This window comes from Brachyhypopomus gauderio, chromosome 17, assembly GCF_052324685.1.
Source record: "Brachyhypopomus gauderio isolate BG-103 chromosome 17, BGAUD_0.2, whole genome shotgun sequence".
Taxonomy (NCBI): Eukaryota; Metazoa; Chordata; class Actinopteri; order Gymnotiformes; family Hypopomidae; genus Brachyhypopomus; species Brachyhypopomus gauderio.
Window position 1 is genome coordinate 285,288 of NC_135227.1, and position 27,693 is coordinate 312,980.

General features: G+C 44.9%; 1 protein-coding gene across 1 annotated transcript; it reads right to left on the reverse strand.

Moving 5' to 3' along the window:
• Window positions 1–16,828: 16,828 nt before the first annotated feature.
• LOC143480779 (ADP-ribosylation factor-like protein 13B) lies at window positions 16,829–27,646 on the reverse strand. The gene is made up of 13 exons (XM_076978611.1): window positions 27,312–27,646; window positions 25,988–26,058; window positions 25,326–25,575; window positions 24,749–24,854; window positions 24,341–24,543; window positions 24,132–24,256; window positions 23,936–24,031; window positions 22,956–23,075; window positions 22,415–22,527; window positions 22,161–22,309; window positions 17,427–21,993; window positions 17,196–17,291; window positions 16,829–16,994 (listed from the first exon to the last, which is right to left on the reverse strand). Exons 1-8 carry the CDS (start codon window positions 27,356–27,358, stop codon window positions 22,981–22,983), a joined length of 993 nt encoding a protein of 330 aa, XP_076834726.1. The 5' UTR covers window positions 27,359–27,646; the 3' UTR covers window positions 16,829–16,994; window positions 17,196–17,291; window positions 17,427–21,993; window positions 22,161–22,309; window positions 22,415–22,527; window positions 22,956–22,980.
• Window positions 27,647–27,693: the final 47 nt, after the last annotated feature.

Consider the following 27,693-nt stretch of genomic DNA (forward strand, 5'->3'; position numbering starts at 1 on the left):
GGGCAGGAGGGAGGATCTGCATCTTCAGCAGGAGCTCTTCAGACCAGAGCCCCATGGTCACCAAACAGCCGGGGGCCCCAGCCCTATAGGGAGGGGCTCTTTAAGACCAGGCTCCGGTCACCCCACAACATAAGGGGGCTCCTGCCAGGTAGAAACCCCCACAAGGTCCAGGAAAACCACGATCCGCCGCCAGGGAGAAGACCTGCACATAAAAAACACACACATACACACACACCCATACACACACCAACACAAAACACACATGCGCACTTACCCTGATCCCCCTACCATGGGGGAGGGGTCTCCTCCAAATCAGGAGAACCCCCCACGTTCCTGGTCAGGGCCTCCCTCGGGAGCTACGCCCTCCGTGCCACACTCCGTGGCACGGGACCACAGCCGGTCCCCCCCAACACACATTTAAGGGGAGGAGCATGCGTGGAATTACATTTAACATAACAAATCACAAACACGCTAGGACAAAACACACACAAAGACTAGACACAAAAAAATAACGAACAAATACAAATAACGAACAGATGGGACCCACAAATGCGCGCTCTACATACATACAAAATAGTGACGCGCCGCTCATGTTCGCAGTCGCTCCCCACATGAAACACAAGACAACACGGGGAGTGAGGCGACAGTGACGAGCGGTATCAGCGTCACACACAAAACATTTAACATTTAACATAACGAGCACGCACACTGATCCACACGTCCCGTTCATACGTACACACTTTAAACACCCACACAACATGAAGAGTTTTCCCAGGGAAGACAGCCCTGGTCCTCGCCGTGCCACACACACAACACATAAGTACGGCGGAACTCTTCACACAAACACCACGCAGAGAAACACCACGAGACAAGACCACAAACAAACGACCCTCAGGTGAGACAGATCGCGGGCTCCGCCCACCTGAGGGACAAACACCACAACAACGACAACTGCCGCTGTGGACGGATGTGACCGGTAGGGGGCCGCCGTACGGTGACAGACCCCCCCCCCCCACCCCACCAAGCCACACTCCCCTCCACTAGGTGTGTGGCACACAGTGGCAGCACACAAAACATGAAGGGGCAGGAAGGCAGGGACAAGGCCAGGGACACACCCCCTGCAGTCCAGGAGCTGAAACACAGAACACAAAACATACATTAGCTCACCCTCAGGTGAGACGGATCGCGGGCTCCGCCCACCTCAGGGACAAACACCACAACAACAACAACGACAACTGCCACTGTGGACGGAGGCGACCGGTAGGGGGCCGGCGTACCGTGACAAATACAGAATATCTCATTGTAAAATATGAAGTTAATGATTATAGAAATGTAGAAGTAATAGTAAATATTATAGTAAGTGTAATATAATAATAATAATAATGATGTTAGTGTCTTGGCCTTTTCTTCTTAGGCTGTCGCGGCATGGGCTCTCCACCGATGTCCACTTCAACATGTGGCGCGAAGCTTTGTAGAGTAGGTGTGGAGAAGGTCTCAGAAACACGGAGCTGTCCATCAGGCTGCACTTCCTCTTGTTGACTGGGACAGTACAGCACCTCCCACAGGCGCTGCTTAATCCTGCGGCCCAGATCCAAGCTGTAGGGCCGAGACTGTCCGGAGGGAGTCCTGAGCATGGGATCCACGACACGGTGGTAGATGTCTTGGTACCCCTGAACACTGTGGCCGTGGATCATCAAGGGATCGTCTCTGCTCAGCTGGCCACAGATGGAGCTCATGGCTGTGTAGGATGAATGAGCAGTGGTTGGGAGTGAACAGAGGTGTGGAAGAATAGCAGCGTTGTTCATATAGCACTCCTCCACAAACTCTGAGGGCTTTCCCAGACTCTCCAGCATCTCAGTCTCCCTCTTCCTCCTCTTTGCAGGCTAAATCAAGACAATAAAAAAGTTCTTTTCATCGACCATTCACTACTTGCACAAAAAGGAGGGCATATTTCTAACCTGCTACTACAGTTCAGGCTTGAGGCTTTAGAACCATTTATCACAATTGTTCACCTACATCTGAATTTACCTCAGTTTTAAAGGAGGTGTCTGGCTTCATCTGAGGAGTTTTCTCTGTGGCTTCAGACTTGGGACCTTCACTTGTAAATGTTGAAACTCCATCCACCAAATAATCCCTAAGCCGCTTTGAAGGTGATATGTTCTTTCTTAGGCCGTATACAGCTGTAGAAGTACGCTTCTTAGTGTTCTGAAACAACACATTAAACATCACAGTTTTTATCTTAATTCACTGTACATCAATGAACATCCATTTTATGCTGTTACACTTTAAAATGTTAATCTACATGAGAAGTAACATGAGAAAGATTACCATTGCTTTTGATGGTTAAAATGTCAATGTTCTTGTTGAAAAGTCTTGAATCTGTGTGTTGATATCTGACTCAAGATTGAAACTGATATTTTGTTTAAGCTTGGTTGCCATTACCAGTATTCTTTTGAAAATTCCAAATGTATTCATAGCTACAGTATCCATGAGAAATACATGGACATTGGCAAATAGAATGTTGAGCTTATATCCTCGTGTGATTGGGTGATTCGGGTGTAATTCATTACATGACCGATGACCTTACTAAGTACCGCCCCTCGCGCTGGCGAGCTGTAAACATCCTCTTAACCTCCTAAAGCCACATCTCCTACTAGCTAGCTAGTGTGTAGTCTCTGAAGGTCCATTGATCTTAAAAAAATTATTTGTCTACTATATGTAATATATGTTAATAACGCTTCACCAATAATTTGTATTTTTCCTCTAAATCGGCTTTCAAATCCACTTTTCGTGCTTGTGCTGGAAAAAAAAACCTTAGCGGTGAAATTAAAAAATCAACCAATCAGAATATTTCACACCGTTGTTTCTAGGTAAAAGAGAGAAAGGACCTATTACATTGAGAGCTTTTATTATGGATTGGCAGCTTAATCAACCAATCATATTTGAATTAGAAGGGTGGAGGCGTGCTGGTCCTCGTGCGTCAGTTCTGCGTGGTTAGTGTCTCGTGAGCTTTTAGCTCGTGTGCTAACTAGTTAGCAGCTCCTAGCCAGCACTACCGTGAGGTTTTACAAGCGGAAAGGATGAAATCGCAGGATATTGTCAGCGAATTGGTACGTTTATAATAAGTAAGTGTCCAGCTATTAATAATTTGCTGCCATTTGTGAAGGAATTGTGAGTGAGAAGTTGTGTAGGTAGGTTGCACATAGTAGAGGCGATGAGGACAACAGTGTTATGAGGTGTTTTAATACTACGCTCATGTCTTCATTTGTCTCTGTCTAGTGAAGGACCATGGCCAGTAAGTACGCTTCACCACTGCTGTGTAGTCATATACATAACAGTCATGAAGGTGGTTTGAAGTCCTGAGGGGTTTGATGAAGAAGCATAAAAGATGGAAGGATAAATGGATGTTATTTTGCAATATCTCTCACTATAATAGCGGACGTACACAGTTAGGTTCACCATGTGTGCTACTAGCTAGCTAGCTGGCTGGATAGATAGAAGCTGCTTCTGTGCAAAATTTATGTCATTTATTCTTGATACAATTATTATTTTATTATTTCGTTTTTGACTTTTGCCTAAATGTTTGCTCTGTAGATTGCAGAGTGTGAAAGTATAGTATAGAATAATCTAGATGAATGGATGTTTTGGCTATGATCACTGCACTGTATATAGAATGGGAATCTACGTCACGACGCATTGCATGCTGGGTAGTGGCCGCCATGGTTTAGGACACGCATCCAAGAATAAATTGACCGTGCATGTGATATCACTCACCGCCACGAGATAAATACAGAAGAAAAAAAACTGGTATTTTGACAAAATAAAGGGAATTAACGTTTCCCTTCATTACTATTATAGTAGTAGTAGAAGTATTGATTGTACACATTTCTATATACTGTATATATGTATATACATATATACTATATGTGGGTCATTCTACAAAAACGTCCACTTTTGACCGGTGGACATTTTTCCTACATACATTTCTTTTTTTTAGGATTTTAAATTATACTACATTATTACTGTACTAATTGGCTATAAGAACATACATAAGGTACACCTAAATGGCTTTTTGCCTTTTTTGTACATTTATTTGAAGATTTCATGTACCGTTACCCATCGTGACGGTAACACCAGTGACGGTAACACCAGTGACAACTGTCATAACAACCCTATTTTTACAAAATAGCTGCCACAGGGAATCAAACCACATGTTGACAGTCATGAACTACTCACTGAATTATGTATAAATTAATAAATTTTTATTATTCTATGTTCATTTTCCAAAGATTAAAGTAGGGCATACCAGTGACTTGCACTGAAGCTTCGAAGGAAATCTTAGGGTAGTTGATAAAATTTATAAAAAATGAAAAATGACATTGAACATACAATGTGTCTGTTTTCAATAATCTTCAGAGAGGAAACAAAATGACTTCCTGTGATGTCATCAGCATGGCTTTCTATATTAAAATAATAGTCTTTTGTCATACAGTAACACCAGTGACATGAATATAGGGGACGTACACATTTATTATGTATTTTATTATATTTATTTGCAATATTGTTTTTTTTTATATTTTGTGTGACATATTGGACCTTTATGGACACATAACTGCAGTTGAGTTAATAAAGTATATCAATCAATCAATCAATCAAATTTTATTTATATAGCGCTTTTTACAACAGTTGTTGTCACAAAGCAGCTTTACAAGTGCCGAGTCCTAGCCTCCAGTGAGCAAGCCAAGGGTGACAGTGGCAAGGAAAAACTCCCTAGTTTTTTTTACATGAGGAAGAAACCTTGAGAGGAACCAAGACTCAGGGGGGGAACCCATCCTCCTCTGGCCGACACCGGTCAGCATGACAACAACAACAATTTAAACAGAAAATGTTTTCCATTCAAAAATTAAAGCCCTTAGTTTCCCAGCATGACAACGAGGACAGAACTTGGAAAAACACTAAAATGGTTGAAAAGAAAAACTGACTCATAAGTGGTTCAAAAAGATATAATTGTTCAAATATCATGTTGTTTTGTCTTAAAATGTAAATAAATCCCTAAATTTGAGGGATTTTAAAATGCAACTGCCCTGTTAAGTCTAGGTACAGAAAAACTGACATTTCTGTAGAATGACCCATGTATTATGGAATAGCCTTCCAGCTCCAATCCGAGATTCTGACACAGTTCTAATCTTTAAACCTAGACTTAAGACTCACCTATTTAATCAAGCCTTCAGCTAATATTTCCCTTGTAAGGTGTAGGGGTTTGGGGGCCCCCAGACGTTGAGATTTCTGGTGATCTGAGATGTTGATGCTGTCCTCCAGCTGTGTCATGGCATCACTCTATTTGTGACAATGACTTGACTGGAAAGCAATGTCTCAGTGAGCCCTCATGCCTGTGGTCACCTCTGAACCCCTCCCTTTAGTTATGCTGCTATAGATTAGCCTGCCGGAGCCACATGCTCATCACTGGCACGTGAGCTATGTACATTTAAATCAATGGTGGTTTAAATTCATGTCCACTCAGTCTGTATTGTCTATCTTCTTGCATGCCTCCACCCAAGACGATTGGATACAGGCACCTGGGGGATGGTCTGGCTTGCCGGTGAATGTGCTGATGCCGGGGTTGGATGAGCCGTTGGCACGAGGGGTCGTGCTGATGCTGGCCCGCCTGAGGCCCACCGCCTGCACCGAGGGGACTGAGGCTGCTTGGCCGGGGAACAGGAGCCTTGACTGTTGCTGTGGAACTTTGAAACCACATTGCGGCCACGGACTTGTGTTAACGGGCCGCCCAATGGAGGATGGGTTCCCTTTTGAGTCTTGGTCCTCCTGAGGTTTCTTCCTAATCCCCACCTTATAGGGAGTTTTCCTCGCCACTGTCGCCTTTGGCTTGCTCATTAGGATTCTGGACCCATACGATTGTAAAGCTGCTTTGTGACAACGTGTGTTGTGAAAAGCGCTATATAAATAAATTTGACTTTGACTTTGACTATTATTATTGTAGTAGTAGTAGTATTGATTTTATACATTTCCATATACTCTGTGTGTATATATATTATATACTATATGTATTATTATTGTAGTAGTAGTAGTATTGATTGTACACATTTTTTTGTAGGTTTTGTAGCTGAAAACACATACTCCATTTTCGATACATTTCCCTCTTTTGTCGTGAGAGCGATTGTGGCACTTGATAACACAGCAAGCATTCACCATTTCATCGTAATTCGTACTGAATTAAAGTAATTGAGCCTCTTAGTTAACCAGTCGCTACTGTAGCTTCTGTGTCCTAAACTCCCATAATGCATTGCGTCTTTCGTGTCTGCTGACGTTCCAATTCTCTATAGTTTTTTGTTTGTTTGTTTTTTATAGCTGCTGTGATATTTTTTCCAGTTGCACACATGAAGTTTGACGTTTTGATACTCCATGAATCAATCAATACAGGCAGGGATTTTCACAGCAAACTACAATAAATGAGTTGAGCCTTTCTCTGCCCTTTGGCAGTACAGGCAGAAGCAGCCTCAAGGTATTTTCAAATGTATATATGGTGAGATATTTTGTTACTGGATGTTCAGTCCCTCTCTGCTCAATCCATAGTTCATTCATGGACTTCGCTACAGATTTTATTGTAAAAAACATTTATCCATTTGCATTAAGTTTGGAGAGATGTTCGTTTTTTTCTCATTAACAAGTGAGACCTTTTCAATGTAGGTCAGATATCTACAACACAATTCAGTCTTGTTGCAAAGGTCTGAAAGTTGCTGTGTTGTAGAGGTCTGACATGAATGAATGAGAGTGAGGATCCATATGCAGGTATAAAGAATTTTCGATTATTAATAAATTATATAGTATTTATATCTTACGTATTGCAGAGGTCTGAAATTGTTGTAGTAGTCTGATTTGTGTTCGAAGGGTCTGCGTTTTCTTGTATTATAAGTTTCTGTGCTGTGATGGGGGTCTGTGTTGTGTTGTCGACATCTGACTTGTGTTGTCAAGGTCTGAAATGTCTTGTAGAGGTCTAGATCCTCTTATCTGTTACATATTTACCACATCACATATCTTTCTTCTCCGAGGTTCACCTGGGGAGTAACACTGCAGTTGGAGCCTACAATACCAGTATCATCACTCCGACACGGAATGAAAACCTGGCGTTCATGACAAGACATTTAAATTGACAATATCAACACCCAGAACTTTCATTCTAGTTACCTTATACTTAGCCTGATTGTGTGATTTATTTGTGACTTGTGTATTCATCTGTATAATTTGTTTTTGTGTAATTTGTGTGTTAACGGGCCGCCCAATGGACGATGGGTTCCCTTTTGAGTCTTGGTCCTCCCAAGCTCTGGACAGCATGGTGCAGAACTGCACCCCCATTTGGAGCATGAACGCCCTTCTCGCTGGAGGACTCCGGTCAGTTAGCCTGCAGTGAGCTTTAAACTGTGGCTTTCAGATAGCAACAACAGTCACAAGAAGCTAACACAGCACTGATTTTGGCTGCAGTTTTTACTTCTCCATTGTTCTTTCAAAATATTGCCCTGGCCTATATCAATATTTTTAGTTATTTATCCTCTTATATATTCTTTTTATTGTGTTCCATCTCTGCTCTGCTGATCCAAACTGCCCTTCAAACTGCTTAAAAAATAGGATAGTTAGCTAGATTACAGAGGACATGCAAACATTTTCTGTTAAAAAAATACAGATGTACACTAACTGGTGCAAACTAAGCCATCGAATAGAATATGATCATTTGATTGTGCACTTAGATCATACATAAGGGTATTAAGTTTCTTTATAGAAGCTAAAAATTGTACTGTATACATTGGATGGATTAATAGTCATGGGCCCTGCGCTGCTGGACTGTGCTGCTTCCCAAACTTCCAATATCCACAAGAGCTTAAGAGAGTTTGTGAAGAACCTCCCGATCACCTGAGAGCTGCCAGCCAGACCTACAGACCAAAATAAACCCCAACATGGATTTTACTTGAAGATGGAGATGTTTGTGCATTTCTTACTGTGCCTGCACTTTAAATGAAAGAGAGAGGAAGAAAGTCAAACATTTTTAACATTTTGAATTAGCAAAAAGCTAAATCCTTAAACTCAGAAGTCCTTTTAAATAAGGAGCACCGATTTTAGCGAATCACATCAGGTTTAACACGCCTAGGAACTCTGCTCTGTTTGCACTTTGAAATACTAACACTTATGATAACTGTTGTCATGGTGACTATAGTTATATATTGTTCTATGATTGTTATTTTCTGTTGACATATCCTGAGGTAACTATGCAGAATGTTTTTTGTGCATGTAATAAATTACAAGGATCTATAGTCTTTATGTTGTTTGGTATGAGTAATGTTACTTTTCAATGAAGAGTCTTGAATGGTTGTTTTAAAAAAAGAAAAAGCTATGATTCACAAAATTACTTTTGTACTGTATAGCTAATAAGAGTAATGGCACAGTATTAGCTTAATATATGCTGTATGATGTTGCAGTATGTAATGTACATTTTGCAGATAGATGAACACTCCTTTAATGAGGTACTGACTAATTGATTTTGGTCTATGTTATAAGTGGGACCTGTCCTAGACTTTTGCATGACCAGGTATATTGGTGGAGTAAACAGAATATGTTTGTACTTTAGATGTATTTTCATGCACAGATGTTTGAATAACTTTGGATATAAAACTGATGTATTTTTGGTGAATTGTAACAAGCAAAACATTTGCTGAAATCTAGCATCACACTAACATACATTTATAGTAAATAAAGTCATGCCCAGAGCTGTAATTCTCATTCCGTATCTAATGTTCAGTTATATGGAATGTTTTTCAAGATGGGGTAAGACAGAGATTGATTTTATATATATAATAAAATGTTTATTTCTGTAAGCTCTAATGATTACATTTGAACACACACATACACAAGAAGATTCCAGGTGTGTAACAAGTGTACTAAAGAAAAAGATATAGAGACTAATAAAAACCTTCACTACCTAAATTGCAGTGAAGTACTCAAGGCTTTCCAGAGTAAGTAAAGTACCCCTATTTCACATCCCACTTCCCATTCAGATAGATTGCCAGTGGGCGCCACAGTGGGCGCCTAGAACAACATATTTAAGCCCCGCCCCCAAAGTGGGCGTGGCCCGGAAGTAGGTGTTCCCATGGGCCAATCGGCTCGAAACTTTGCAGGGGACCAGAAACAACATACTAAAAGCTCGTGTCCGTAAGCGGTCGGGAAGTCGAAAAACGAACCAGTAAGTGGAACAGGAAGTGACTTTCCCGAGGTCGTAGGGTCATGAAATTTCATAGGGGATGTCTGGGAGGGCTCTGGAACAACATACTGTAAGCATGAGTCCGAAAACCAAGCGGAATTTTCACGGAATTTTCACACCACTAACCCTAACCCTATCGCATCCCACTTCCAATTTATCTGATAGATGGTTCGTGGACACAGATCCCTTTTCCCAGTCCATTCAAAAGTCCATTGAAAATATTTTTTAGGAATATTTTTTTCAGATTTTTTTACAAGGCTCTGGAAGGTCCTAGCCACGCGGTTTTCGGATATGTGGTCGAGGGCCCCGGGACAAACCAGCATTCGAAGCCCCAATGTCAAAGCACCTCCCTAAGCCCTGATTGGCCACATTCCACTCCCAATCTATTTCCATTCATTTTTCACGGACAGGTAAAAAGGCAATTTTTTGTTCCCGCCCACTTAAGGGGGTGGGGCTCCAATATGTCATTTATGGGCCCTCAGACAACCCACATAAAAAATGTCATGACCCTACGTGCTTCAAAAGCCTCACCGCAACCCTAAACCTAAAAAAAAGCACATGGCACGGCATGCTGTCTGCCATTTTAGAAATTGCAGACATGGTGTACCAGTGCTTCCAAACGGCTGGACGCAGCCGCACGCCGTTAAACAAGCTTTATGTGGACACCCCACTGATGAACCAAACCAAAGCACAGACCCCTAGGTCACACGGTTTGGGCGTGGCATGCGTTTGGGCCTTCTCCATTCACTTTAATGTAAAAAACACTCTAAAGGGGCCCTTGGGGGCCTCAACCTGCACTTAGCTGCACACACTTATGGCCTGTGCATCCACCCCTCTCCCCGATGAACATACTCTAAGCACAGACCTCTAGGTCATACGGTTTGGGCGTGGCTAACGTTTGAATTTGCCCTTTTAGGCAGAATCTCTTCTAACACTTTTAAAGCACAAGACCATGAGTGTGGGGCCCCTGAAGGACCAAACCTGCACGTATCTGCACGTGCTTCCAGAGTGTTATTATACGCCACCCACTGATGAACATACTCCGAGCACAGACCCCTAGGTCATACGGTTTGGGCGTGGCTAAGTTTTGAATGTGTTTTTTTTCTAACAGAGCGGTCACAAGCATATATTTGGGTACGCTGAGGGGCCAAAAAATGACATAGAGGTCCCAAAATCAGTCCAGGTCGTCTCTGTGATGGCCCGATGCAGGATCCTGAGTTGCAACTCTGTAGCTCGAAGCGTTGGCGTTTGGCAGCCAATAAGCTATTGTGCTGTAGTCGTAGGCCTAAAGTTTAAACACAAATGTTCATACATTTGGGGACGCTGAGGGGCCAAAATGTGATGTAGAGGTCCCAAAATTGGTCGCGGTCATCTCTGTAATGGCCCGATGCAGGATCCTGAGTTGCAAGTCCGTAGCTCGAAGCGTTGGCGTTTGGCAGCCAATAAGCTATTGCGCTGTAGTCGTAGGCCTAAAGGTCAAACACAAATGTTCATACATTTGGGGACGCTGAGGGGCCAAAATTTTGACATAGGGGTCCCAAAATAGGTCCAGGTCGTCTCTCTGAAGGCCTGATGCAGGATCCCAAGTTGCAAATCCGTAGCTCGAAGCGTTGGCGTTTGGCAGCCAATAAGCTATTGCCCTGTAATCGTAGGCCTAAAGTTTAAACACAAATGTGCATACATTTGGGGACGCTGAGGGCCCAAATTTTGACGTAGAGGTCCCAAAATCGGTGGAGGTCATCTCTGTGATGGCCTGATGCAGGATCCCAAGTTGCAAGTCCGTAGCGCGAAGCGTTGGCGTTTGGCAGCCAATAGCCTAAGCTATTGCGCTGTAGGCATAGGCCTAAAGTTTAAACACAAATGTTCATACATTTGGGGACCACTTGTCCTTCCGTATTCCTTTCTTTAACTTCTACCCAACACCTCCTCATCACCACTGTTCCCTCCACCAACATGGGATTCCTTAGTAATAAATATAAATATATTGCTGTAGCCCATAGTGTAGTGCAAATGACAGTGCAAAAAAAGAGTTTGAGAGTCTGATGGCAGTGGGGAAAAGAGTTCTTTAATCTGCTGGTTCTGCACTTCACCACTTCTGTAACAATTAGCTTGATGCTAATATTATATGGGAGATCCCTTTGGATTTAGATATCTGCTTATGTTACATGAGAAATCGCCTAGGAGTTAGCTTGATGCTAACGTTATATGCGAAATCCCATATAGATGCTAGCGGAAGTTAGCATTATCATGGCGGAGCTATTCTTTGCCAAGTTCAGACGTTTCAAAACACTGATAATTGTTTGTGATCTAAACAGCAGGCTAGAACTACTCATTATATATTGTGTTATTGACTGTGCTGGTTAGCTAAGAAATAATACAACACAATTTGCTTGATTCAAAGGATTCAAAGCTTTATTGTAACATGCACATCGCCTAGGAGTTAGCTTGATGCTAACGTTATATGCGAAATCCCATATAGATGCTAGCGGAAGTTAGCATCATAATGGCGGAGCTATTCGCTGCCAAGTTCAGACGTTTCAAAACACTGATAATTTTTTGTAATTTTACATGAGAAATCGCCTAGGAGTTAGCTTGCATAAACCAGACATGGGGAACATGAATAAATGGTTTTTGAAGTGTTTCAGTCATTTATTTTAAATAAAATACTTAGAAGTCAATCTATGTGAATGGCATCCTAATTCCAAGTTATTTGGCACATGAAAATAAATTGGAAGTGGGATCCTATTCAAATAGATTGGAAGTGGGATTGGTAAGTACAAATCATCCCAATTGATTTGAATTGATTGGAATTGGGATGCAGTTTTTTCAGCCAAAATTTTTACTTTGTGCAAATTTAATCAAACTCACACAGTGAGTCAGGGGGACTCTGACATGTGTGTGTGTGTGTGGTGTGTGTGTGTGTGTGTGTGTGTGTGTGTGTGTGTGTGTGTGTGTGTGTGTGTGTGTGTGTGTGTGTGTGTGTGTGTGTGTGTGAGAGAGAGTGTGTGTGTGTGTGTGAGTGAGTGTGTATGTGTGTGTGAGTGTGTGTGTGAGTGAGTGTGTGTGCATGAGTGTGTATGTGTGTGTGTGAGTGAGTGAGTGTGTGTATGAATTTGTGTGTGTGTGTGTGTGAGTGAGTGTGTATGAGTGAGTGTGTATGTGTGTGTATTGGAAGAGGGATGGTAATCATGAATCATCCCAATTCCAATCTACTTGACACATGAAAATAGATTGGAAGTGGGATCCCATTCAAATAGATTGGAAGTGGGATCGGTAATCACAAAACATCCCACTTGCAATCTATTTGAATAGGCATCCCATAATAGTAGAAATAGATTGCAAGTGTGATCGGTAATCACAAAACATCCCACTTGCAATCTATTTGAACATACTGGCAATAGATTGGAAGTGGGATCGGTAATCACAAAACATCCCACTTGCAATCTATTTGAATAGGCATCCCATAATAGTAGAAATAGATTGGAAGTGGGAGAGAGAGAGTATGTGTGTGTGTGAAGAGAGAGAGAGTGTGTTTGTGTGTGTGAAGAGAGAGAAAGTGTTTGTGTGTGTGTGGAGAGAGAGAGGGTTTGTGTGTGTGTGAAGAGAGAGTGTTTGTGTGTGTGTGTGAAGAGAGAGAGAGTGTGTTTGTGTTTGTGTGTCTGTTGAGAGAGAGAGAGTGTGTGTGTGTGTGTGTGTGAAGAGAGATAGAGTGTTTGTGTGTTTGTGTGGAGAGAGAGAGAGTGTGTGTGTGTGAAGAGAGAGAGAGAGAGAGAGAGTGTTTGTGTGTGTGTGTGTGTGTGTGAAGAGAGAGAGAGTTTGTGTGTGTGTGTGTGTGAAAAGAGAGAGAGTGGGATCGGTAATCACAAAACATCCCACTTGCAATCTATTTGAATAGGCATCCCATAATAGTGGAAATAGATTGCAAGTGGGATCGGTAATCATAAAACATCCAACTTGCAATCTATTTGAATAGGCATCCCATAATAGTAGAAATAGATTGCAAGTGGGATGCGAAAGTGTTAACTAGAGTGTTCAACAAATCAATAAGTAAGCCTTCTCTCGATTATCTCTTGCAAGTAATATAGGATCCTGCATGAGAAACAGTGTGTGGTAAAAGAAAGTTCTGATTTCTCTGTTTGAGAAAAGTTCAGATTTTTTTTCATAAATTTGTGTGCAACATCTAGAGCGGTTGCAAGCTACAGTGCCAGTAATTTTCCAAATGATAATTTATCTCATGCATAATGAGCATATCTTTGATGGTTTTGTCTCATCTTAGTGGAGGATTCTTGATGAGGCGTGTGGTCTCTGTATCATCCTGGAGAGTTCTCAAGTGCTCAGTATTAGCCACTTTTTTTTCTAGGATGGCAAAAGAGAGCCAAAAGGAATTCTTGTTGTCTGAACAGGTCAAACAAGCAAAATCATGTATGACTTCCTTATGAATTCTGTTCCCATACTTAAGGAATTTTTAAGTGCATAAGTCTTAATGACTGGTTAAGGATGTTTTTCAGGCCTTCATATTAAAAGTTGCGCTGTAAATAAGTGAGTCTGCAGGTATATGATGATTAGTATTTAGTATGTACACCAAACTTTTCAGACAACCAAAATATTTTGATACACGTTTTCTTCCGAAATATTTTATTCAAGCTATGATGAATGAAGCAACAGTTGCAAATGCAAATATAGCCGCAAGCGGGTTCACACACGAATAGGCTTTTTGGCCTTAATAGGCATAAAGAAGCCCAAAAGGTCCTTTAGACCCAAAAGTTGAAAGAAAGCTGTTTCAGTGGAAAAAAATGCCACTGAAATTATTAGATCACAGAACTAAATCACATGCTGAGATCAGCTTTGTGGTGTGTTTGTGTGGTATTTCATGTGAGCAATAGTTTTTATTCAGTTCTGGAATTTGGCCACTAGATGGAGCCCAAGTACTACCATACTGATATCTCATTAATCTCAGAAATGAAATAGGACATTTTGGTGAAATAAAAGGTTTATTTCTGGTCAGGCAGTGCACTTTTTGTTATGAGATGTAACTGCAAAGTTATGGAGGCAGTTTTTACCTCCAGAGTCTACAGATTATGTTCATACCAATTTTGCCATAATTGGATAAAATTCCTAGGACTAGTTCGTAAAGAGCTGTTTTCAAACAATTGATGAATGTGACAAAACTATGCATTTTTAAATAGAACTTGTAATTGCAAAGTTGTCAGGTGTAGTGCAAGGAATCAAAAGAATCAAGTTTCATAATCCTAAGCGAAAATATGGAGGTGTTATGCATGGTTTTCACAAATGTTTCGAAACTGCACAGCGTAACAGAGTCTTGAGATATGCACAGTGGTGAGGTTTCATGTTGATTGGCCAATAGTAAGTCTGTCAAATGGCCAATTAATAAAAATTTAAATTAATTGGCTCATGGGGGCCATGTTTTTTTGAGTGATGATGTCATCATTGTGTGCCTTGATACCACTTGGGCCCCTGATGATGCATGTAAAGTTTTGGCTTGTTGTGTCTAATGGTTTCTGAGAAACAGTTTTTCCCATGTTATAGCGCCCCCTATTGGACAATCGTGGCCATCTTGGACCTGTGACCTCAAAGTCATGTGCCCTATTAGCTGATCAATTTTCATGAAGATTGGTCAAAGCATTGCTGAGATATAGCTGCTGAAGTAAATTTGGCCACACCTCAGAGCTATTGATTGACATGTGACAACCAGACTATATGCAAATCTCAAAATGTTTTTAAGCAGTCTTGATAATGAGATTCTTCTGAGTAGATTGGTTAGTTCCAACAATTAATAAAGTAACAGCAGGGGGAAGAGCCTTTTCTTGTAAGCCCCCCCCAGCTTTGGAATAATCTTCCAAAATGCGTCCCGGACTCTGACACAGTCTCAATCTTTAAGTCTAGGTTGAAAACCCACTTATTAAGTTTAGCGTTTGGTAACTAATAAGCCCCCTTAGATAAAGGTACAGATCCAGGGGTTCATAGGCGAAGGGTTTTATGGTAGACTGGAGCGCTGGTGCTGTCATTCTGTCACTGCACATGGTCACTCAAGTTTGTTGACAGTGCAGTGGATGGATGCTAATGTCTCAGAATGCTCCCAAGTCTATGTTACCTTTTGGGTCTGCCTTTTTAAGCTAGGCTGTAGTAATTTAGTTTAATGAAGGAGTTGCTGCCACACTCCAGAAATGTTTATAATTTCATCTGTCACGTATATGTCCTTATACAGAGCTAATTTTCCCTGTTCTATCTTCTCCACATGGCTGCCTGCCTACTCGAGGCACATCGAGATGAGGAGAGACGAGCCTTTCCAAAGATCCATCCTGGGCCAGCCACCTCCTGCCTAACCAAATATGATGGAGGATCAACCCACTGCCCTGAGTAACCAGTGTGGATGATGGATAAAGGATGATGGATAGGACTAAACAGGAATTACATAAAGGACTCATGTATAACATTACCAACTATCAAGAAGTTTGGGACTGTACAGGAATTGCATAAAGAACTCATGTTTATAAATCCACACCAAGATGGACTTATACATGACGACACAAACATGCTCAATAAACTGAGACCAGATGAACAATGTTACAAAGAACAATTTTTATTTAAGAATAAAAGTTTCTCAACTGTATGGGGACTAATCTTGTTTCTTCTTTGGCTTACTCTTTCTCCCACCTTAGAAAACATGGCACAGATGAGGCTGGGGTGCAGAGGAGGTATTATTATTACCCCTGAACCCCTGTACCGAGCAGGGGCGGCAAACCCCTAAACGCCGCAAGGGAGGAAACCCTGCGACGGTTGGGACTGAGCCTCGGAGAGGCACACTGGGAGTAAGAGCAGCTGGGAGTTGTCCACCACCCCTGGACACCCTCTCAGAGCACACCCCAGCCTCCGCACCAGCTGCCTTAGCACCTGCGTAGCTGCTTTCTGGGTCCTGGTAGATCCCCCACTGGTATCTGGAGGGAGGTCTCCAGCCTTCTTGACCAGGGTATGTTATGACGTTATGATGTTATGGTATGTTAGACGGGCCGGGATTGCATGCCTCTGTGCACCTTCTCTTTGTTGAGTGTGCATGTCTCCACCATCAGAGGCAGAGGTGGGGGGGGGGGGGGGGGGGGGGGGGGGGGGGGGGTTGCTCCATCTCCAGATCTTCCTCTTCTGAGCATTCTAACTCCCCCCCCTGAATAGAAGACATGGGGCTCCCCTCTCTCCACACCGCCATCCCCCAAATACTCCAACTCCACATGGGAGACATACACGTCCAAAGGGAGGAGTTAGCGGCTGTACCCGGGGCATTATTTTAAAAAAAGCTGTGGAATGGACCAAATTAAATTTTCATTTCATTCATTCATGAATGAAACCACAATCACCACTTGTCACGCACACCTGTTTATAGTTTAATCACCTAAAGTGAACAGTGAACAGTTAGGTCTCATTTAATATTGCTATTTAAGTCATCAATATATTTTTTGTGTTTAGTTAACAATATATCGCAGAATACTGGACTTTAAACAGTCACTGACACTGAATCTCATGTTATTAAGAAGAATTGTCACAAGTGAATTCATTTTCATAATGCTGTAGTTTATTTGCACCATGTGTGTATTTTTGTGTTTATGTGCGTGTGTAGTTTGTCCAGGAATCTGCGGTGTGTCAGTTGTGCAGGAGATCACAGCAGTAGCAGAGCTGGAGGAGGAGCTCTAGTGTTGGGCAAGTGGCCGTCCTGCACCTACCATAGAGTGGAGTCATGATAGGGACTGAGTCAAAGTTATACACACACACCAAATTCAAATAAATCTTTTTATCACATGTTCAACTCATTCAGCAGAGATTTTGTGTGTATGTGTTTATCTTTGTGTGAGGTTTGCCTCACTATCTTCCAGACAATCAGGTGATTTTTCTGGAGCAGTTATTTCATTCTTACTCTTACCTTTATTCTCCTCACAGGCTGGATCTCTCTTCCTGTAGTTGATTTTCCGACCTTTCCCCCTTGACCCTCTCCTTGTTTTTCTTTTCTCAGTTGTAGCTATGAGGAAATTCAAAGAAGAAAAAGACTCTGCACTCCTGGACCTTTTATCCCCCTGGAGCGAATATTATGGTAAAACATAATACCAGTATCATCCCAGTATTATGGGATGTGATGTACATGTGCTTGACTCACTGGGTGGTTGCATAGTGCTTATATTTGCCTGTTCGATGTCCTCAAAGGCCACAACCTCAGCACTCTTGAAAGATGCTTCTGCAAAAAGAAAGAATTTATCAATAAACTCTAATTAAATATTACATGGTAATACCAGGTGAATGTTTTTCAGCTGAACTGTAAGTTTGAATGTTGTTGATATTAATAGCTATTGAACAGGTCGATGACAGCAAATTAGCAAATGTGTTATCAACATGGGATGAATGTCTTTTGCTGGGTTAGAGGCCAGCATCCACATACTGAGTGAAGAAATTTTGTATGTGTATGTTTATCTTTGTGTGAGGTTTACCTCCTTGTTGTCCAGACAATCAGGTGTTTTCCCTGGAGCAGTTATTTCATTTTTACACTTACCTTTATTCTCCTAACAGACTGGATCTCTCTTCTTGTAGTCTTCTTCTTGATCTTTCCACCTTTCCCCCTTGACCCTCTCCTTGTTTTATTTATTTTCTCATTTTTGTTATCAATTGTAGCTATGAGGAAATTCAAAGAAAAACACTTCTACAATATTTCGTCGATTTTTCCTTTTTCGACCACAGATATGGAATAACCCGGCAGGTGAGGTAGCCTGTCCAGGTACAAGTTATGCGGGCATTTTTTAGACCACCTTTTCAAGGTCCCTCCTCAAAACTGAGGTGAACAGTCCGGTCCCTAAATAGGGCTGCTCAGTCACACAGGGGTCTGGCGAGAACAGCTGCCACTCAGCCCCAGCTGTGAGCGACCAATACCCTATGACGCTGACATGTAGGGCTCTGACTAGGAGCTCCCAGCCAATTCAAACCTGCCCCCGTCGCCAGACACCCCATCGCTGTCAGACTTCAACCAGATGTGGATCGGTAATATCACCATTGGTCAGAGGTGGATACCTGCGCCAGGAGATTTTTAAGTGCTGTAGGGGGTGCGCTATCTGCAGGAGGCTGCCGGGTCCTGTTTCTGTTCAGGTCCGCCTATTGCGCGCCACCAGCGCCTTACTTTTCTGTCAGGGTGTGCTCCCTTAGCCCTTGCCTGAAAAAAGGCTACCCACAAGGCAGTGGGGCTATTTGCCCATAGTTGGGGCAGTGGTTGATGGGTGCTAGGACGTGTCCACCCTGTGGTGGGCCTACACACCGCATCTCTGGGGCCCACTGCTGCTCCGAGATCCCCTGCAGTTTAGCCTGGGACCACGAGGACCCAGTTTACGTGTGTGGCCGCGAGGAGGCACTGCAGGAGTCTTGGCGGTGGACAGGCTGTGTACTGGCAGAGGAGACTTACGCACTCAGCTCCTCGTTTTACCCCTGGTGAGGGGGCTAGCCAGCGGCAGTAGCTGAAAGGAGAAAGTTGCGAGCAGAAAGAGACATGCACTAACTACAAGAACTTCTACACTACTGCACTAGACGCCTCACACACACCCTGTGCACAAACGCGCACACACACACACACATACACACACACAGAGGCGGTCTTTGCATAGAGGCATTGGTAGGCAATTGCCTTGGGCCCCTCCCACTGCAGCCCACTGTAGGGCCCCCCCCTGACTAGCTAACTTATTTCTCGCATATTAATGTTGATTGGCCCCCTAGCTAAATTCAGCTTGAGCCCCCAAATTGCAAAGTCCGCCACTGCACACACATACACACACACACCCATACACACACCAAAACAAAACACACACGCACACTTACCCTGATCCCCCTACCATGGGGGAGGGGTCTCCTCCAATTCAGGAGAACCCCCCACATTCCTGGTCAGGGCCTCCCTCGGGAGCTACGCCCTGTGTGTTGGGGGGGACTGGCTGTGGTCCCGTGCGATGGACCACAGCCGGTCCCCCCAACACACATTTAAGGGGAGGAGCATGCGTGAAATTACATTTAACATAACAAATCACAAACACGCTAGGACAAAACACACACGCAAAGACTAGACACAAAAAAATAACGAACAAATACAAATAACGAACAGATGGGACCCACAAATGCGCGCTCTACGTACATACAAAATAGTGATGCGCCGCTCATGTTCGCAGTCGCTCCCCACATGAAACACAAGACAACACGGGGAGCGAGGCGACAGTGACGAGCGGTATCAGCGTCACACACAAACCATTTAACATTTAACATAACGAGCACGCACACTGATCCACACGTCCCGTTCATACGTACACACTTTAAACACCCACACAATATGAAGAGTTTTCCCAGGGAAGACAGCCCTGGTCCTCGCCGTGCCACACACACAACACATAAGCACGGCGGAACTCTTCACACAAACATCACACAGAGAAACACTTACCACGAGACATGACCACGAACAAACGACCCTCAGGTGAGACGGATCGCGGGCTCCGCCCACCTGAGGGACGAACACCACAACAACGACAACTGCCGCTGTGGATGGATGCGACCGGTAGGGGGCCGCCGTACGGAGACAGACCCCCCCCCCCACCAAGCCACACTCCCCTCCACTAGGTGTGTGGCACACAGCGGCAGCACACAAAACATGAAGGGGCAGGAAGGCAGGGACACACCCCCTGCAGTCCAGCAGCTGAAACACAGAACACAAAACATACATTAGTTCACCTACCTGGGCGGGAACCTGGACCGACTGGGCCGTCAACAACACAAAACCACGCCCCAGTCGGTCACAGGGCTCTCACGCCCTAACCGGCATTTGGCCGCTTAGCCCCACAGGTGTGAGGACGAGGAGCTACGGCTCCTTATTCGTCCGTGGTGTACGTATGTGCAGGTTACCTCCCTGGGGTGTGGCTAGGTCCCCTCCTGGACCTACCTCCTCCCGGAGCTGACCCCTGCCTTCTGCTAGGGGTCACCCCAGCTACTTGGGGAGTCAGCCCCAGCCGGGGCCTCCCATCACGAGGTGGACTCCTCCACCCAACCATGGAGCGCCAGAGACCGAGGCCCAGAGCACCCCCATCGCGGGCTGGGGTACAGCCCCAAGGGCCTCCTGGTCACCCCGGGCAGGAGGGAGAATCTGCATCTTCAGCAGGAGCTCTTCAGACCAGAGCCCCATGGTCACCAAACAGCCGGGGGGCCCAGCCCTATAGGGAGGGGCTCTTTAAGACCAGGCTCCGGTCACCCCACAACATAAGGGGGCTCCTGCCAGGTAGAAACCCCCACAAGGTCCAGGAAAACCACGATCCGCCGCCAGGGAGAAGACCTGCACATAAAAAACACACACATACACACACACCCATACACACACCAACACAAAACACACATGCGCACTTACCCTGATCCCCCTACCATGGGGGAGGGGTCTCCTCCAAATCAGGAGAACCCCCCACGTTCCTGGTCAGGGCCTCCCTCGGGAGCTACGCCCTCCGTGCCACACTCCGTGGCACGAGACCACAGCCGGTCCCCCCCAACACACATTTAAGGGGAGGAGCATGCGTGGAATTACATTTAACATAACAAATCACAAACACGCTAGGACAAAACAAACACGCAAAGACTAGACACAAAAAAACAGTACAAATAACGAACAGACGGGACCCACAAATGCGCGCTCTACATACATACAAAATAGTGACGCGCCGCTCATGTTCGCAGTCGCTCCCCACATGAAACACAAGACAACACGGGGAGCGAGGCGACAGTGACTAGCGGTATCAGCGTCACACACAAAACATTTAACATTTAACATAACGAGCACGCACACTGATCCACACGTCCCGTTCATACGTACACACTTTAAACACCCACACAACATGAAGAGTTTTCTCAGGGAAGACAGCCCTGGTCCTCGCCGTGCCACACACACAACACATAAGCACGGCGGAACTCTTCACACAAACATCACACAGAGAAACACCCCGAGACAAGACCACAAACAAACGACCCTCAGGTGAGACAGATCGCGGGCTCCGCCCACCTGAGGGACAAACACCACAACAACGACAACTGCCGCTGTGGATGGATGTGACCGGTAGGGGGCCGCCGTACGGTGACAGACCCCCCCCCACCAAGCCACACTCCCCTCCACTAGGTGTGTGGCACACAGCGGCAGCACACAAAACATGAAGGGGCAGGAAGGCAGGCACAAGGCCAGGGACACACCCCCTGCAGTCCAGGAGCTGAAACACAGAACACAAAACATACATTAGCTCACCCTCAGGTGAGACGGATCGCGGGCTCCGCCCACCTCAGGGACAAACACCACAACAACAACAACAACAACAACGACAACTGCCACTGTGGACGGAGGCGACCGGTAGGGGGCCGGCGTACCGTGACAAATACAGAATATCTAATTGTAAAATATGAAGTTAATGATTATAGAAATGTAGAAGTAATAGTAAATATTATAGTAAGTGTAATATAATCATAATAATAATGATGTTAGTGTCTTGGCCTTTTCTTCTTAGGCTGTCGTGGCATGGGTTCTCCACCGATGTCCACTTCAACTGCCGAAGAACTGCAGGGGCTGGGCTGGCTCTGGCTCGGCCGCGCTGTCTTTCCCCGGCCCGATCCAGGGCCCGTCTTCGGGACGCTGCTGCTGTTGCTGCTGCCAGGCTTTGAGCCTTCACGGGAGAGTTATTCTGCAAAGTGAACAGCGGTCAGTTATGGGAAATCTGAATATCAGGAACAGAAAGTAAGAGTTTAACAGTGTAAACAAACAAAACACAGCCCTCTCAATTATACTAGTGAACAATAACAACCAGTTCCCAGTCAGATTTCCTGGCATGGTGCAGTGGTGTGGTGATACCTTCGCCATGTGAGGAGGAAGCTGTGGACCGATGAAGGAGGTGGAGGTGAACTGAGGCCCGTTCACCTTGGCCGTGGTGACCGGGCGAGGGGAGCAATGACCGGGACCATGGGTCACAGAGTTACAGTCTCAGTTTAAGATCTGTTGACCTAAACATGATGGATTGGGGGGGGAATAAAAGTGTATAAAATGCCTTTCTAAATATTCCACTATTCAAAAATCTGGAGCTGGTTTAAACATTAGGTTGAACTTACCGGATGTAGAACAGTAAGTACGCTTGTTGGTTCAGCACTGATCGTATCGGAGAGACGGCGAGGGGGTCGTTAGTGACGGGGCGAGTGCAAGGAGACCTGGTCACAACATAAAACTGGGAGGGGGGAAAAAAGGTGTTAGTGGCTCATGCAGGAGGACGCGCTTTTGGGGGGGGATTGAACAGTTACCAGAGTGCCAGAGTGCCGTGTATCTCCAAGCGGCTCAAGTTTAGGAAGTCTAGAAACTTTGGGAGTTGCCCATCCAATTACAAACAGAAGTAAAATGACGCTTTTGTAAAAACTCCACCAAAACACAAAAGGCATGTTATTGAAAATCTGAGGTCAGATTAGGGATTCTTTGGAGTAGACTTCCATGTTGGTTTCACCGTAGTTATAAGGTAACATATTGTTTTCTACAAGCACAATTGGAATTATAAATGCTACAAAAAATAAATTATACATTGTGTAAAACAAAAAAACAGTGAAGTCCAGTGAGTGTCACGTGTTTCAGTGCTGCTTAAGTAAGTTTGGCTAGAACTCTCACCTGGTGGAGATGGTGGCGTGGGGCTCTAGGTGGAGTCCTCAACCCTCAGAGGTTCAACCCTGTTGTTTCTCCACCTCAGACGCAGTTTCCTGCTCTTCTTTTGGGCTTGGTCTGCTGGCCCTGAGGAGGAGATAAAGCCTTTTAGCAGCCTAGATTAGGCAGCCAACGATCTGTTTCCCAGGGTGTCTCAGTTCTGCTGACTGTTTGTTGACCCTAATTAAATAGCAATTGTAGTTTTTATTAAAGTCATAATTTTAAGTGTTAATTCAGGTTAATTATCTAAAGCAAGGCTATCAAGTTCTACTGGTAGAAGCCCGCAGCTCTGTATAATTTAGTGCGTGTCATGTTTTAACATTAGTGATTAATTTCATCAGCTAATCAAGTGTTTGCTGAGGTGAGTCAGGTGTGTTAAGAGGGGAAAATGCTGAGGGATGTATTGCAGATCAGAACAGACTAGAGGGTGGACCTAGGGGACTAGAGCGTGGGCCTAGGGGACTAGAGTGTGGGCCTAGGGGACTAGAGTGTGGGCCTAGGGGACTAGAGCGTGGGCCTAGGGGACTAGAGTGTGGGCCTAGGGGACTAGAGTGTGGGCCTAGGGGACTAGAGTGTGGGCCTAGGGGACTAGAGCGTGGGCCTAGGGGACTAGAGCGTGGGCCTAGGGGACTAGAGTGTGGGCCTAGGGGACTAGAGCGTGGGCCTAGGGGACTAGAGTGTGGGCCTAGGGGACTAGAGCGTGGGCCTAGGGGACTAGAGTGTGGGCCTAAGGGACTAGAGCCTGGGCCTAGGGGACTAGAGTGTGGGCCTAGGGGACTAGAGTGTGGGCCTAGGGGACTAGAGCGTGGGCCTAGGTTACTGGTACTACCAAGATGAAGGAGATAAGTAATCCCACACCCAACAGACACCCTTCCACAACAGCAAAAAGAGTAATCACTTTAAAACAACTTAATACATTTTATTTGGATCATATGAAACATTCTGACCTGATTTGGTGCTCTCAACATCCTCCTTCGGTTTGCTCCTGCAATTCAGAGCGCCGCCCTGCAGGGCGTCCTCTCCCTTTCCCGTCTCCTTATTGTCTTCCTGAAATAATTTACTAAATTAACTGAAGTTTGAACAGCGGTCTGATTAAGAGGAACATTGAGGCACATTAAACACCTCATTGGCTGGGAGGGAAACCTGCCTCATGAACAACATTGTATATTGGCTGGAACGGGTTGGGCATGTTGGCACCCTCCTCCACCTCCTTCTTCTCCTTCACTCGCCTCTCTTCCTGCTCCGCCTCCTCACGCTCTTTCCTGTCCCTACAGGAAGAGTAAACCCTTCAAAATATATATTTCACCAGAACCAAAACAGTACTGTCTCTCTCACACACACGGTTTCCTGACCTCTCCTCCCGTATTTTCCTCACTCGTTCTGCTCGCTCCTTCCTGTCTTGCTCCTCCCAGGCCCGCTGCTTGGCCGTGTCCCTCTGCACGCGCTCGGCGATCGCCTCGTAGTCCTCGGCGATGTTGCTCAGGAGCCATTTCAGGCCTCTCCTGATGGACTTGTCCACCGTCCGGCCGTAGCCCAACACCGCCGAGCACGGCTCCTGGTGAGGTCAGCACAAGTTCAGCCTCGTCTCGTTGGCTTGTTTTCTACAGCTGGATTTCACTCATCAATGGCAACCTTGCTGTTAGCTAGCAGAGTGCTGCCAAAGTCTGCAGTAAGCTAGCAACCCCCCCACCCCACAGGAAAACCTTGTAGGCTGCCAAGTTTCTCACTGCTGTGAGGATGCTCACTGAATAAATACTCACAAGCTGACAGCGACATTTATGCTCATTGACCAGCTTCTCCAATGACAGGCTCTCAATGATTTCGGCTTCAAGCAATGCTCCGTCCCGGTCCTGCTTATTGGCCAGTCTAAGGGGAGGGGGAGGGGGGTTAGAGTGAGCTGTATGTGTACGCCACCAAGTGAAAGCTGTCACAAACACATGACTCAAGGTCTGCACTTCAGAGCACTGAAGAGGTGTGTGTGTGTGTGTGTGTGTGTGTGTGTGTGTGTGTGTGTGTGTGTGTGTGTGTGTGCGTGTATGTGCCTAACACGGACAAAACACAAACGACACTGGACAACCAATACATCCTCATGGTGTCTGCCGTCTGCGATGTTGTGTCTCGTGATGTCTGTTACCACAATATCACGTTGGAGAAACATCTATGACAGGAGATGTCATGTGGATGATCTAAGGTCTGTGCTTCTCACAGTGACGTTGTAGGAACTATGGTGTTGAAGTGCAGGGGTGCTCTGAAGGCTGCGAGGAGGTGCGGGAAACGAGATGTGCGTGAGACGCGTGCGAGACGCGTGTGAGACGTAACGAGAGACGTGCCACTCACACTAGCACGGGCTTGCCGGCGATGCGAGGGTGTCGGAGGACCTCGGCCAGGGTGGCTCTGGTCTCATGGATCCGCTGGATGTCGCTGGAGTCCACCACGAACACCACGCCGTGCGACTCTGAGTAGTAGTTCTCCCAGATGCCGCGGATGCGCTTCCCGCCGCCGAGGTCGAAGATGGTCACCTGGAACTTGCCTCGTTTCAGGTCCACCTTGGAGAAGCCCACCGTGGGGGCCACATTGACTGGGTTCTCTGAGGGAGAGACATGCGTTACTGTGAGACTAGGGTGCGCTTAGCGACCCACAGTAGCTTTAACCTTGGAGCGAGCTGAACTTGAAGAAAAGATAGACTTTGAAAAAGAAGAGAATAATAAGTAAATAAAAGCAAGAAATAGCAGCTACAAATGACAAACCAGTATATTAATCACGATATGCTGTATGAAAGGGTGGGTATAAAACACTATGGCATCTGCACCTTGGCATTAGGAGTTTAAGGTGATGGATGAATGGCATACCACACACACTCACACTTACACACACTCACACACACTCACACACACACACACACTCACACACACTCACACACACTCACACACACTCACACACACTCACACACACTCACACACACACACACACACACTCACACACACCAAGTGTAGCCTCACCTCCCTGAATGCCCCGCACGGCTGCAGTCTTGCCAGCGTTGTCCAGGCCCACCATCAACAACGTCACCTTCCTGTGAGCACACACAAACACAACGCTAGCACAGAGCTCTTGCTAGTGGTCCGCCTGTGCCCTACCTCCTTCCATCGATAGCACGCACAGACAATGACTCAGGCTGCGTGTGGGCACTGCCCCGTGAAATGTTCTGGCCCAGGACTGTCACACTATTCTGGGATTAGCTGGGGATTTGCACTTTAGTCCTGAAGGATTAGTGGCCAGGTTGTTGGAGGGCAGTGTTAGTGTTTAGACACTAAATTAGCAGTAGGCAGCAAGCTTTATCACTGATTTTGGAGTACTCTTTACATTGGGGTTGTGGTTTGGGCTGTATACTCAATCAAGGGAAAGACTCTGGGTCTTCCACCTCTTAGGGTATAGCTGCAACTAGGATTAACTAATATTTGACCCAATTCACTCTCACCATAAAACAACTTACACCAGGAAACAGTAGAACATTGGCCAATAGTGAGAGTGCACCAGTTTTGGAAAGATCTTTACTATGAAATTCAAAGTTTTCCATGCCAAGAAAGTTCACCAAGTTCACTACACAGCTAGTGAAAGGTAAGAAATAACCTGTACCCCCAACAGAGGGAGCTTTGTGTTTAGTATGTGTGCACACTGTGTTTTTGGTCATTTCTCCATCAAACAGGGCTGAAGCAGAGAGATGTTATGAAGAACAGAGGTGCTCTGTTAGTGTTCACAAACCAACTTAAACTGCTTCCAAGGTGGAGGCCATGTTTCCAACATTGAAAGAGAAAGACACACTCACTATACCACATATCATGTCTATAGTGTCGCCTACATAAGAAGAATTTTCTCTGAACTTGGTATTAGTTCTCAGTAATCAGACAGATTTTCTTCAGAACAAAATGGTCTCTCGAAAACACTGTCAAGTCTAACTTAGTGATGGTAATCTAGATTTAAAATGATATTGCAATAAATGTCAATACATCACAATTTGTTCTCAAACACCTTAATGACTGAGGGTTAACCGTATATAAACCTTAAAGAACAGTTGAAGGAGTTGATGAGGTGGAACCCACAACACACCTCATATAGTACAGATCAGTACAGAAATGTACAGACCACATTTACAAACACATGTATGCCATTGTATATACAATACTTTGTCTAAATACATAGTACTATTAAGAAAAACAGATTTAAGCTCCTCTACGCGGCAATTACGTGGTCGTGCGGATTAAAAGTTAAAGTACAATTCAGACATCAGCGATGTATGGACAGTATAATCAAAATACACTGACTTACTTTGCAGGCTTACGCCACCTCTTCAACCAGCTGCAGCAGCTCGCCATCACACTGAACTTTATAATTCAGCGTTCACCCTGAAAGCCTAAATGGTCACCAAGACACGATCACACACTGGTCTTAATAACCAGTCAAACTAAATACAATTTAAACACAGATATAAAATCAAGAAATAAAGCTGTATGTATTAAACTTTGTCGATCCACGATTGTTAAAGGTAGCGCTAGCTAACTTTAGAATCCAAACAAGACGCTTTGGTTGCTGTTTACGCAGCGTTCTCTGGCTGCTATGGCTGCATGTGATTTCATACGTTCTGTCCCGCTGGCACGACCGTCCATATCGGCAGTAGCGCCCCTAGTGGACGGTGTGAGGATGTCAGGCC

Coding starts and splice junctions, on each gene's coding strand:
- LOC143480779 (XM_076978611.1), bottom strand. CDS start 27,358: ATGGCGAGCTGCTGCAGCTGGTTGAAGAGGTGGCGTAAGCCTGCAAA. Junction 24,032..24,131: donor CAATGTTGTTCATGAGGCAG/GTTTCCCTCCCA, acceptor TATTTCAGGAAG/ACAATAAGGAGACGGGAAAG. Junction 23,076..23,935: donor TGTTGAGAGCACCAAATCAG/GTCAGAATGTTT, acceptor TCTCCTCCTCAG/GGCCAGCAGACCAAGCCCAA.